Source organism: Hippopotamus amphibius, chromosome 9, assembly GCF_030028045.1.
Source record: "Hippopotamus amphibius kiboko isolate mHipAmp2 chromosome 9, mHipAmp2.hap2, whole genome shotgun sequence".
Classification (NCBI taxonomy): domain Eukaryota; kingdom Metazoa; phylum Chordata; class Mammalia; order Artiodactyla; family Hippopotamidae; genus Hippopotamus; species Hippopotamus amphibius.
The window spans coordinates 45,105,494-45,117,762 of NC_080194.1; the positions used below are offsets into that span (position 1 = coordinate 45,105,494).

General features: G+C 55.1%; 1 protein-coding gene across 2 annotated transcripts; it reads left to right on the forward strand.

Moving 5' to 3' along the window:
* The first annotated feature begins 334 nt into the window (after positions 1-334).
* Positions 335-10,824, forward strand: SERPINH1 (serpin family H member 1). Of its 2 annotated transcripts, XM_057695048.1 has the most exons (6): positions 408-528; positions 2,044-2,087; positions 4,623-5,278; positions 6,472-6,570; positions 6,684-6,916; positions 9,810-10,824. In XM_057695048.1, exons 3-6 carry the CDS (start codon positions 4,657-4,659, stop codon positions 10,110-10,112), a joined length of 1,257 nt encoding a protein of 418 aa, XP_057551031.1. In that variant the 5' UTR covers positions 408-528; positions 2,044-2,087; positions 4,623-4,656; the 3' UTR covers positions 10,113-10,824. The 2 variants fall into 2 exon arrangements, with proteins under 2 accessions (XP_057551030.1, XP_057551031.1); XM_057695047.1 differs by lacking the exon at positions 2,044-2,087 and having other exon boundaries at positions 335-528.
* Positions 10,825-12,269: the final 1,445 nt, after the last annotated feature.

Below are 12,269 nucleotides of genomic sequence, written 5' to 3' on the forward strand. Positions count from 1 at the left end.
GGTGCTGGAAGGAATGTGCGATCAGGGGTAAGCTGGCAGGTGCAAAGAGCCTTGGGGTGTGAGGGGGCTCCTCTCCGGGGAGCTGGACCTTGGAGCCCCGTGACCCCTCCAGCCAAGCGGTCCAAACTCCCACTAGGGTGCAGAGTCTGAGCTGAGTCGAAGGATGCCCGCTGGCTCCGCAGTCGTGGGAGCCCCGGGCACCCAGCCTCAAGGCAGGGGCTCCCCGGGTGCCGCGACCCCGTCCGATCAGGGGGGCAGTAGGACCCAGGGGCCGGGTGACTGCCCGCAGAGGGAGGGGGCGGGAGCCTGGGCGGTTTGGGGGAGGTCTTTGGCTTTTTTTTGGCGGAGCCGGGGCGCCCTCCGGAAGCTTTTCCAACTTTCCAGAAGTTTCTCGGGACGGGCGGGAGGTGGGGTGGGGGAACGCCATATATAGATCTGGAGAGCGCGGCCGCGGTGGAGAGTGGCGTCCGTTCGCGGCTCGAGTGCGGCTCAGTGACTGCGGTCCCGGCGCCAGCCCAGCCCGGCCAGGTGAGGGGCGGGGGCGACCCGGCTGGGGCGGAAGCGCCCGGGGGGGAGCGGCGGCAGCTTTGGGGGTGCTCAAGGGGATGGGACGCGCGAGCGGCCCGCGGGAGGGTCTAGGGGCCAGCCCAGAGCCCGCAAACTGGAGTCCCTGTCACTGTGAGGGCAGCCGGAGGGTCCGGGATCGAGAACTCGGGGCTGGATGGTGATGGCAGAGCGAGCCTGAGGGCTAGAACAGAGATCTGAGCCGGGATGGGCAGTTGGGACACTCAGAGGGCCCGGAAAAAGTGCAGGGTTCTCCAGAGGTGTGGGGTAGGGGTGGTAAGGGCAGAGAGAAACAGTGGGGCCAGGATGCTGAGGCCTCACCCTCCGCAAGATCAAGGAGGGAGGAGATGGGGTCTGGAGCCTCTTCCAGCAGGAAAGGGAGGCCAGGCTGGCTTTGCATGTCGGGGTGTCTCCAGTTGTGGGGTTGAGGCCCAAGGGCTAGTGGACCAACCTCCTCACAGGCTTGTTGGGGGTCATCTGAGCCTTCTGAGATAGGGTGGTAGGAAAGGAGGTGAAATAGTCTTGACTTTTACTTGGCTCTCGGGGTCCTCATGGTTGGGGAGGAGTCACCCACCCCAGCTCCCCAGCTCCATTTTTTATCAGCAGCCTGCATGTGTAGGTGATGGCAGCTAAAAGAGGGACTTGGCCAGCACCAGTCTCCCCGACCTTTCTCCAAAAAGGGGATGAGGAGGTGACTAGGTCTGCATCCCCCCACAGAAGGGAGGATGGGAACTCCGTAGAAGACTTTGAGTCGCCCACTCTAATTCTGTCCACTGCTACCTGGTTTCTGGAGTAACTGCAGGGTTAAGGCTACTCAAGGGGCTGGGGTTCCCTGCCCCCAGCTTAGGAACATTCCTGAGGTGGCTGGAGTGGAGGAAGAAGAATGAAACCGCTTCCAGCATGGCCAGAAGGCCTGGCCCCTCCTCTTCCCGGGTTTCCGGCCGGTCCCTCTGGTCTGCAGGGCCCGGATGGAGGCGGGAGGAAAATCAGGGGGCTTTGATTCCCTGGAAGTCTCTGCCTGGGACCACACCCTCCAGTCCTCACGCTGCTCATTTGCCCATCCCCCCTTCGAGGCCTCCTCGTCCGCTCCTTTTGTCTCTGGGCACCGGGATTCCCAGCCGAGATGTTTTTTGTTTTGTGTTTTACTGGCTGTGTAACAGGACACCCCATCCAGCCCTTGGGAGGGGCTCTGGGGGTGCTTCTGGGGGGAAGGAGCCCTGCGCTTGGAAGCTGACCCCCACTGATCCTTGGCAGACCAGAGGTGACTCCCTGCCCCTCTCTGGCCTCAGTTTCTCCTACTGTATGGTGAAGTGGACGACCTCCAAGGTCCTTGTAGATCTGGGACTGGTTATGTCTTCCTTCTGCCAGGGGGCAGAGCAGACGGGGTGCCTTATGGGGGCTGGGCCTTCTAGGCCCCCTCCTCACCACCACCCCAGCGCTGCTCTATCCCATCCTCCTCACTCTTCTGTTTTCTTTCAGAATGAAAAAGGCAGGCATTGACCTCCCCCTGAGGCAGTTTCAAGGTACTTTAGCCCTCCTCAAGTGTCTGAGAGCCTTTCTGGTGGTCCTCCCCTGCCCAGCATCTTCCCTCTACTTACAGAAATCTGGGATCCATTCTCAACGCGGTCTGGCTAGCTGTGGGCACAGCCCTTGGTTCTGTGACTGTGTGTTTTTCTTTGTGGGAGAATAAATTACCTAACCTTGGCCTAAGGGCTGGGATTTCTCTGGGGCAACATGGGCTGGGCTGTGGGAGGCTGTCTTGCTTGCAGTGACTTGCCTTCCTCTGTTCCTGCTGCTGGGTTAATAGGTCAGCCCTTCTCTATAGCTGCACCTCTCCCTGCAGAGATTGATGATGTTGCAGGCTCGAAGCTAGGGCCAGGAAGGCTCCGTGGCACCCCCTGGGATCTGAACCCAGGCCTCCTGCTTCCTGGGCTGGAAGCCCCCCCTCTGCAGGCGGGTGGAGATAATTCAGTTTCCAGCCTGCCACGTCACCCCTCGGAGCAGAAGCAGGAGCAGGAACAGGAGCGCAGCTGCGTGGCTGCCTAAGGAATCCCAAACTAGTCATTTGGAGCTTTCTTAAAAAGCTCCTCCCAGCCCTTCGAGGTTCTGGTTGGCTGGGGGTGGGGGCCGGCAAGATAGTGCCTGCCACATGGCAGGGCTGTGAACTAGACTCCTAGACTATCTTTCAAGGGGATGCTGGTGGCCTCTGCAGCGGTCCAAGCTCTGGCATCAGCTGTCTGGACTAAAGGCAGCCTTTGAATAGGATGACCATATGCCTATTGTCCTGGGATAATAATTAGTAGTGTCCCATTTTACTCTCTTAAGGGTCCTTGTTTGTACAATAATTATATGGCCACTCTGCCTTTGAGGCTCCAGGCGTGGTGGGGAAGCAACTACGGCTGGGAGGAAGGTGGCCTGGGCCCTGAAATATTCCCTTCCCCATCCATTCTTTAGGGTAAACTCTGTCTTACCTCTGCAATCTGTACTCTAGGCTACAGATCTCTTTGGTACCTTTTCCCAGGGAGTTGTGAGTCTCAGTGGCCTTCCCTCCTCCTCCCACTTCTCCCCACGTACCCTTTGCTTCTCCTTTGCACCTCACCTCCAAGGAGGTGGCAGCCCGGGGCGGGGGGACTTGCCTGGGTTCACAGGATGGCTGCAGCAGTACAGTCTTCCCAGAAAGCCAGTGCTCTCCCCGGACCTGAGGGTCATCCACCAGGATTCTGAGTTTTCCATCTTCTTGAGGACCATGAGATGGGATCTGCCAGAGCAGTGGGATCTTAGCTTCCACCACGGTTCCTTCCAGACCTTCCCTTTGCTCTGTCATCGTCTCTTCTGTTGTGCTGCCTGGAGAGGCGGAAATGACCTCAGAGTGGAGGAGTGTGGAAATAAGTCCATGTGGAGAGACTGTCCTGATGGGAGGCTCCAGAGAGAGGAGAGGGGCTTGTCATAGGGGCTGCTGCTACTGCTGTGGTTTGAGGAGGGGACCCAAGGGCAGTCCTGAAGCCACAGAGTAGATGGGCATGTGTGTGATCACTGGCAGATGGGAGGGCAGAATGGAATCTGAGGAAGCTTCAAGTAGGAGACTGAACACATATCTGGCCACCAGCCTCTGGTGAAGGGGTGTTGCTGTCACTGTGCCTTTGAACTGTGTCTTACCCTCGCTATTAGTATCCTTCCTCTCAGGAAACTCCCCCCCAGGCTTTTGTCCTGGGGATTTCGCATCCGCCCTGGGGGGCTGTGGAGGGGGGGTGTCTGTGGGCTGACGGGAGGGCACGTCCCTGCCAAGACAGACGCCTGGGCATGGAGATCGAGACCCTTACAACTTGGAAAATGGAGCCTGAGGCTCAAAGAGGGGTGGACACACACACACGCACACGTGCAAACTCAAGGTCACCCTTGGGGCAGCAGAGTAGAGCATCTGGACTCTCCCATTTAATTAGTGACCCAGCCGGTGACTCATTAACATCCGGGGCAGAAGGAAAGGCCCGGGGGGGAGGAGCAGGCCTACGCCTCCACCCCACGTGACATCCTTTGTCCAGGCCCCTGAGCTTCATGCAGACCCTCAGCCCTCGTCTGCCACTTTTATTTTTTTTCCCCTGGAAAAGGGCCCCAGGGTTGTATGGGATCAGAGCTAATAACTGAAGGTCCCAGGTTTGGTCAAGTGGCCCTGGTGTCTGTTCATTCAGGAACAGCTGAGGCCTGTTGTGTGCTAGGCACCGGGGATATAGAGGGAAAGCAGACTGGCTAGATTTCCTGCCCTCCTGGAGGTCACAGACTAATTAGGGATGGAAACAGTGCATAACAAACATAAGTCTAAAGGTTAAGTTCAGTGCAAGAAACCAGTAGGGCTGAGGTGGTGACTTGCCTGCTTTGGTTAGGGAGTCAACAAGGCCTCTGAGAGAGTGGGCGGACTGAGACCCCCATCTGGGCAACCGCAGTTAGTCTGGGCCCTTTTGCTCCGGTCTCCAGGGGACTTGGTGGCAGCCAGAAGGCTGGGATGGTTGTTGGGGAGGAACGACTAAGGCTTCGGGGCCGCCCTCTCTCTGCCACCCTCACAGGTCCTCCGTGGTGCTCACCACCCACCTCCCAGCCATGCGTGCCCTCCTGCTCATCAGCACCTTCTGCCTCGTGGCCAGGGCCCTGGCCGCCGAGGTGAAGAAACCCGCGGCCGCAGCAGCTCCCGGCTCGGCGGAGAAGCTGAGCCCCAAGGCGGCCACGCTGGCTGAGCGCAGCGCCGGCCTGGCCTTCAGCCTGTACCAGGCCATGGCCAAGGACCAGGCGGTGGAGAACATCCTGCTGTCGCCCGTGGTGGTGGCCTCGTCGTTGGGGCTCGTGTCGCTGGGCGGCAAGGCGGCCACGGCGTCGCAGGCCAAGGCAGTGCTGAGCGCCGAGCAGCTGCGCGACGAGGAAGTGCACGCGGGCCTGGGTGAGCTGCTGCGCTCGCTCAGCAACAGCACGGCGCGCAACGTGACCTGGAAGCTGGGCAGCCGCCTGTATGGGCCCAGCTCCGTGAGCTTCGCAGAGGACTTCGTGCGCAGCAGCAAGCAGCACTACAACTGCGAGCACTCCAAGATCAACTTCCGCGACAAGCGCAGCGCTCTGCAGTCCATCAACGAGTGGGCAGCGCAGACCACCGACGGCAAGCTGCCCGAGGTCACCAAGGACGTGGAGCGCACTGACGGCGCGCTGCTGGTCAATGCCATGTTCTTCAAGCGTGAGTCCGGAGGGGCGGGGTGTGGAGGGGCGGGGCGGGGCCTCCTCTCCTCGGAGCCCCGCCCCTGGCAAGTCTGATCCTGTTCCTGTGCCAAGAACCACGGGCTGCTTATTCAGTCCTCATTAAGAACCCGTGGACGCAGAGGGAGGCACTGTTAATGAACTCTTTTTACATAGAAGAAATTAGATTCAGAGAGGTGTAGCGTTGTGTCTAGAGGAATGGGACAGAGCTGCAAGCCCAGCTGAAGACTCCATAGGATGTGCTCCTACCGTGTTTCATCACATCAAAGTGTTGTTGCTTGTCTTGGAATCAAATTCAGTAATCAATTCTGCCTCAGTAATGAGCTGGAGAAAGCCTCCACACCTGTGATCATGCCTAATCCTCAAAGCAACTTTGGGGGTGGGTGGTGTTACCTCCATTTCACAGGTGAGGAAACTGAGGCTTAGCTAGGAGGAGAGAGCCCCAGACTCAGGTCCAGATGCATCTTGAATTGAAGATTCATTTGGGCTTAATGTGTATTTTTGAGTACATATCTGGATAGCACTGTTCCTCTCACGGCATGCTGTGAGGATGAGGTGACCCCTCTTTTACAAATGAGGGGACCAACATAGGAGGGGTGAAAGGTCTTCCTGCTAGTTGGTGACTGAGACTGGACTTAAACACAGGTCTGTTTGTGACATACGGCAGGGCTCGTGGCACTGTCACATATGCATGGGTTTTTGGGTCATTTTTTGGCCACAGAGACAGGACTTGCAGACAAGAATTAAGGGTGGTCTTGGGGCATCCCCTGCCCAGGGCACAGACCTCAGTTAGCAAGTGCAGTGGGAAGTCTAGCTCAGCGCATGTTGCCCAAATGCCTGGCAGTTGTCAGGACAGAGGTGGACATGGTGGTGGCTGAGCTGAGGGTCCTCCTTCTGAAGGCACTCCCTGTTCTGTGGAAACAGCTAGACCCTAAACATAGAGAGCCATGTCTTCAGGCGCATGTCCTGTGGCCAAGATCCCCACCCCCAAAGCAGGGAACATGTATTCCGTGAGCTGAGTTCTCAGGGGTTACGTGGGCTGCAGCTGAGCAGCCCTGAAGACTGGAACAAAGGCCTGTGGCAGGGAGAAATCCAGGGTATGCAGTTGAGGGGAGTGCTTGACAAGATGTGGGGGCATCTGTTTCTGACCTTGTGTTCTACTCCCCACTACAGCGCACTGGGACGAGAGATTCCACCATAAGATGGTGGACAACCGAGGCTTCATGGTGACCCGTTCCTATACCGTGGGTGTCACCATGATGCACCGGACAGGTAGGTGCCTTGCAGAGCAGAATGAGGGGACCGAGTGGGGGCTTGAGGGTGCTTGGGGCCTGGCCCGCCACTGCCCCACAGCATGCCCAGTGCCCTTTCTGCTCTTCTCTCAGGTCTCTATAACTACTATGACGACGAGAAGGAGAAGCTGCAGATTGTGGAGATGCCCCTGGCCCACAAGCTCTCCAGCCTCATCATCATCATGCCCCACCACGTGGAGCCCCTTGAGCGCCTTGAAAAGCTTCTGACCAAAGAGCAGCTGAAGATCTGGATGGGGAAGATGCAGAAGAAGGCTGTCGCCATCTCCCTGCCCAAGGGTGTGGTGGAGGTGACCCACGACCTGCAGGTGAGGGGTGGCCCAGCTCAGGGGCCTGCAGGGCTTGGAGGGGGGTGGTGGTCCATGGGGCACCCATTCACCAGCTCAGCAGGTCTGTCCTGAACCCCTCTGGGTATCCAGGCAGTACTGGGCTCTGCTGGGGGAGGAGGCATGGTCGCTGTCCCTTGGGAAGATGGTGATAACATCAGTAGGTAAATACTGGGTTTGCCAAAAAGTTGGTTTGGGTTTTTCTGTACCATCTTACAAAAAACCCAAGCGACCTTTTTGGCCAACGCAATGTAATTGAGCACTTGCTGTATGCCAGGCACTCTTCCTAAGCAATTTGTATGTGTTAAACTCTTAATCCTCAAAACAACTTGATTAGGTTGGACTATCAACCTTACCTCACAGATGAGGAAAATGAGGCTCAGAAAAGTTAAATAATTTATCCAAAGTTACACAGTCAATAACTGAGAGAGCTAGTACCAAGCCATGCCCTTAATCTTATGCGGTGCTGCGTCTCAGAGGCTGAAGTGCCCCAAGGTACCGGCATGCCTCTTTTTATTGTGCTTCGCTTTATTGCATTTTTTTTTTTTTTTTTTTTTTTACAAATTGAAGATTTAGGGCAATCCTGCGTCAAGCAAGTCTATTGGCACCACTTTTTCAACAACATTTGCTCCCTTGGTGTCCCTGTGACACATTTCGGTAATTCTCACAGTATTTCAAACCCTCCACCAGCAAAAAGATTATGACTCCCTGAACTCAGATGATGGTTAGCATTTTTTAGCAATAAAGTATTTTTAATTAAGATATGTACTTTGTTTTTTTCAGACATAATGCTGTTGCAGACTTAACAGACTATAGTATAGTGTAAACATAGCTTTTATATGCACTGGGAAACCAAAAAATTTGTGTGACTCTCTTTATCGCAACATCCACTTTATTGTGGTGGTCTGGAACCGAACCTGCAATATCTCTCGGGTATGGCTGTTTATACTGTTCAAGCTGGAGCACTGTCCCCCGTGCAGTAATAAGACTAATAATGGCTTTCAGCTGTGTCACTTGGCTGGAAATGTAACCAACCCTCTCAGCATCATTTCCCCCTCGTGATTACCCTGGGTGGTGGGCAGCAGCTCGGAGAGAAGCAGTGACTTGCTGAGGTCACTCTGGTTAGTAAATGGTGAAGCTACAGTTAGTACTCAAGGTGAAAACTCAGGGTGGCCTTTTTGTCAATCAGGAGAGAAAGGTTTTTTCTCTACTCAAAAGGGAAAACTTGGGAAAACATTCCTCCCTTGGATCCCAGAAATGATTCTTTGGCAGGTCTCTTTCCTACAGAATTGATTCAGACTTGCTGCTTAGAGAGGGTGAAAAGAGAAAGCTTGAGATGAAATGGGGCTTAGGCTCCAAACCGGAGACTAGTGGAGCTTGTGTGCTCTGTACGGTAAACAGCACCAAGGGTTTCCAGAGAGGAGCCACCCCTGTCTGCCTCCGGGGCTTGTCCCGACTCTACCCCAGCCCCTTCTCCTGCAGTTGCCATCATCTGACTCCCCTTCTCCCCTTCTTTCTCCTGTGTTTTCATGGTACCCTGGCTGGACACACTACCCTGCAGCAGGTTGAGTTGGGAAATTCCAAGTGGGTGATTTGTGCAAAGTCATGGGGACCAGAATAGCTGGGCCTAGAATACCTGTCCCAGGACACCCTGACTCTCAGGCTCCCAGGTCTCATGCCCATTTGGCCATGCTGGGGAAGGGCACCATCCTGCAGAAGCCTGGGCCCTGAAGGCTGCTGTTCATTCAGCCGACAGTCTTTTACTGCTGCCTCTTCTGCATTGAGAGCCAGGAAGAGCCCTGAACGTGGGCCCTACCTTAAGGGAGCTCTGAGCCAGAGGGGAGAGACAGACAGGACTGCACACTGATAGACAGAGGGAGGCCAGTGGTGCTGAGGCCCAGGGAGGCACGGCTCCAGTCTTGTGGGATAGGGAATGCTTCCCAGAATACGTGGTGTCTAAAGGGCCCTACAGAGACAGGGTAGCCACTGAGAGGCCATCGAGGATGCAGTTTCAGGGAGGCTGTTGAATGGAGAGCAGGGTGGGACATGCTGAGGTGTGAGGCTGCCACGCGAGCACCGTTCACAGGAAAGAGCTTGTCCTTGGCTTCCAGGGACTCTGCAGAGCCTTGGAAAGAGGGGGGGTGTGTGTGTATGTGTGTGTGTGTGTTTTAACTTTTTACTATGGAAATGTATAAAAATATATTAAAAATAGAGATTAGTAAAAGGAACCCTCTTGTATCCATCACCCAGCATCAACAATCATCAACTCATGACCAATGAGGACTCATTTATACACACCCATTCCTCCCCCATCAGACTATTTCGAAGCAAATCCCAGACATCATATCCCTCTGGAAAGGTTTTCAGCTCCAGAGTGATGTGGTCATAGCTGTCCTTAGGTCAGTCTTTCTCAAACTCAAGTGTGTCAGGAATTACCTGGAGAGTTGGTTAAAAAAGGTTCCTGGTCCATCCCCAGAGACTGTGATTCAGTGGCTCTGGGGTGGAATCAGGGAATGTGCGTTTCGTATAAGCCCCCGGGGGATGCTGACACTGGCTGTCCACCACCCATGCTTTGAGAAGCACAGGTCAAGATTGCTTGGCAGGGCCAGGCATAAATTCTGCCTTTCCCGCCTGAGCCTTAATTTCCTCATCTGTGAGGTGGTGATTGGAAGCTCTTGCAGGGTTGTCATGAGAATTAGGAAAGTGGTGCTTGGCAGTGCCCACGCCACATCTGGCACACAGAAGGTAGCCAGGTAGTGGTAACCTGTGCTCTGAGGAAGAGACGGGAGGAGACAGGGGCCGGCGTGGGTGGAGGCTGTGAGGGTCTAGGAGCCTTGCCCTCTGTGGCCTCACCAGCACTCACCTGGCCCTGCAGAAACACCTGGCTGGGCTGGGTCTGACCGAGGCCATCGACAAGAACAAGGCAGACCTTTCTCGCATGTCCGGCAAGAAGGACCTGTACCTGGCTAGTGTGTTCCACGCCGCCGCCTTCGAGTGGGACACAGACGGCAACCCCTTCGACCAGGACATCTACGGGCGTGAGGAGCTGCGCAGCCCCAAGCTCTTCTACGCCGACCACCCCTTCATCTTCCTGGTTCGAGACACCCAGAGCGGCTCCCTGCTGTTCATTGGGCGCCTGATCCGGCCCAAGGGCGACAAGATGCGAGACGAGTTGTAGGGCACCAGGGTGGGTGCGGGATGGCAGGGGGCAGTGGGAGGCTCCTGAGACACATGGGTGCTATGGGGGTGGGGGAACTGAGGTACCAACCTTGGATAGTCCATGGGGTGGGGGTGGGAAAACAGAGGGGGCTGCCTGTGTATCTGAGCAGACTTTCCCAGCCACGATTCATTCTGCTTGGACACAGGCCCCCGGATGTCATGATGCTGAGCCCAGAGACCCCATATCCTGTGGGAGCTGGGCAGTAGTCGTGGAGCCCTGCCCTCAGCGCTGGGGTCCAGCTTGCCTCAATCAGTGTTCATATTTACAGCCAAGTTCTTTCTCATCTGTGAGACGGAATCGAGCTGGGGATTCAGCCAGGCTCTCATGGAATGGGGACCCTCTTCCTGATACTACCACCACCTCAGCCCCCTCCCCAGCTCTCTCCCAATCTTCTCCTAACTTCCCTCAACTGTAAAACTAGGTGCTGCAGCCCCTGGGACAGGTACCCCCATGATGGGTCTGACCCCAGTGAGGGGGTTGGGAGGTAGCTCGTGGGGGTTGGAGGGCTCTTGGGCAGACTCCGGTCAGGCATCATGGGGATGAACATTTTTTTTTTCCTTTTATAGATTTTCAAAGATGGGGGGAAAGGGGGGAAATGAGCCTTTGTTGCTGTCAAACCAAGGACTTATTTGTACAATTGTTTTTTTTCAATAAAATTTTTCCAATGAAATTTTGTTGGCGCATGGAAGGGGATTGGATCAGAGATTCCCATGTCGTTCCCACGAACAAGGGCTCCTGTTAAGCCACGTTTGCTACTAATAGCCCTTGTCAGGCCCTGAAATCCTGGCAGATAACTGTAGATGATACCGTGCGGTAGGCCCACTATGTGCTGACTTGGAAATTGTTTTGGCTCCAGCTGCCCTGGAGAGGTGGTGGCTGCAGGGCTGGAATGATGGCACTAGACCTGGAGCCCAGGGCTTGCTGTCCTGCTGTGCAGGGGCCCAGGGGCCCAGTCTTCAGCCCCCTAGGCTTTCATTTCAAGCTGACCTCATCCACACCTAGGGTCAGAGGGCACAAGCTCAGGCTGCCCGACTGGGCAGGACCTTGTGGAGAAGGAGGTTGTGGGATCCTTGCTATGTGTTTGGGTTTGGAGCAGGAGATGAAGAGGGACCTGATACAGTCCTCACATGGTTACCTCATGGTCCTTGGGACACCTGACATCACAGCTCAGGGAGGGAGAGGTCAAGTGGGATGCACAGGACAGAAGACCAGTGGCCAGGGAGGCAGAGGAAACTGGGTTCATGACCCATCTGTGCTGTTTGCTGGTTCTTCGGGCAGGTCCTTGCCTCTCTGGGCACCTCTCCAGCTTCCCTTTGCCAACAACTCTGTCCTGGGGGTTGTTGGTTCAAGGACGGAGTCCCTGCCTGGCTGGGCAACCTAGTTGGAGTCCTTCAAGATGTGAATGGGGCTGCAGAAGGGCCAGCTGATTTATTCCCATTATTACCATAATCCAACTCGACTATTCAGAGCTCCAGGTCTGTTCTGTGCTTTGGACCCAATAAATTAGATCTCTGCCCTCAAGAGACTTCATCTAGAAGTAGAGATGTAGGGATAGTGACAAGTATGCTCAGTACTCACTGTGTTCCAGTCTTCTGGAACATTTTGTTTCCAGACATGCCACAGGTATTCTGCCTCAGGGCCTTTGCACTAGCTGTTCTTGCTGGCAAGTAGTTCTTCTAGGTCTTTGCAAGACTGCTTTTTGGTCATCTTGATCTCAGCCTAAATGTCACCTACTCTACAAGGCCTTCCCTAACCAGCAGCTCCTCCCCCACATCAGTTTCTTTACTCTGTTTTCTTGTTTTATTGACTCAGTGCTTTTAAATTATCCACCTATTGACACATTCACAGTCTGTCCCCACTACTAGAATGGAAACTTCCTGAGAATAGGGACCATGTCACTGTATGTTCTGCATCCAAATTCAGTGTCATACACACATAAGGCACTCAAAACATATTTTAGTAAGTAAGTGAAGGAGCTGTGTTAGAAGGGCCCCATTGCTTTGGGAATCCGGAGGTGGAAGCCATGACTGCCATGGGGAGATCAAGGAAGACTCCTGGGAGGAAGTGACATGTGGGCTGCCTTGAAGGGTAAGTAGGCATTTCTTGAATAGAATA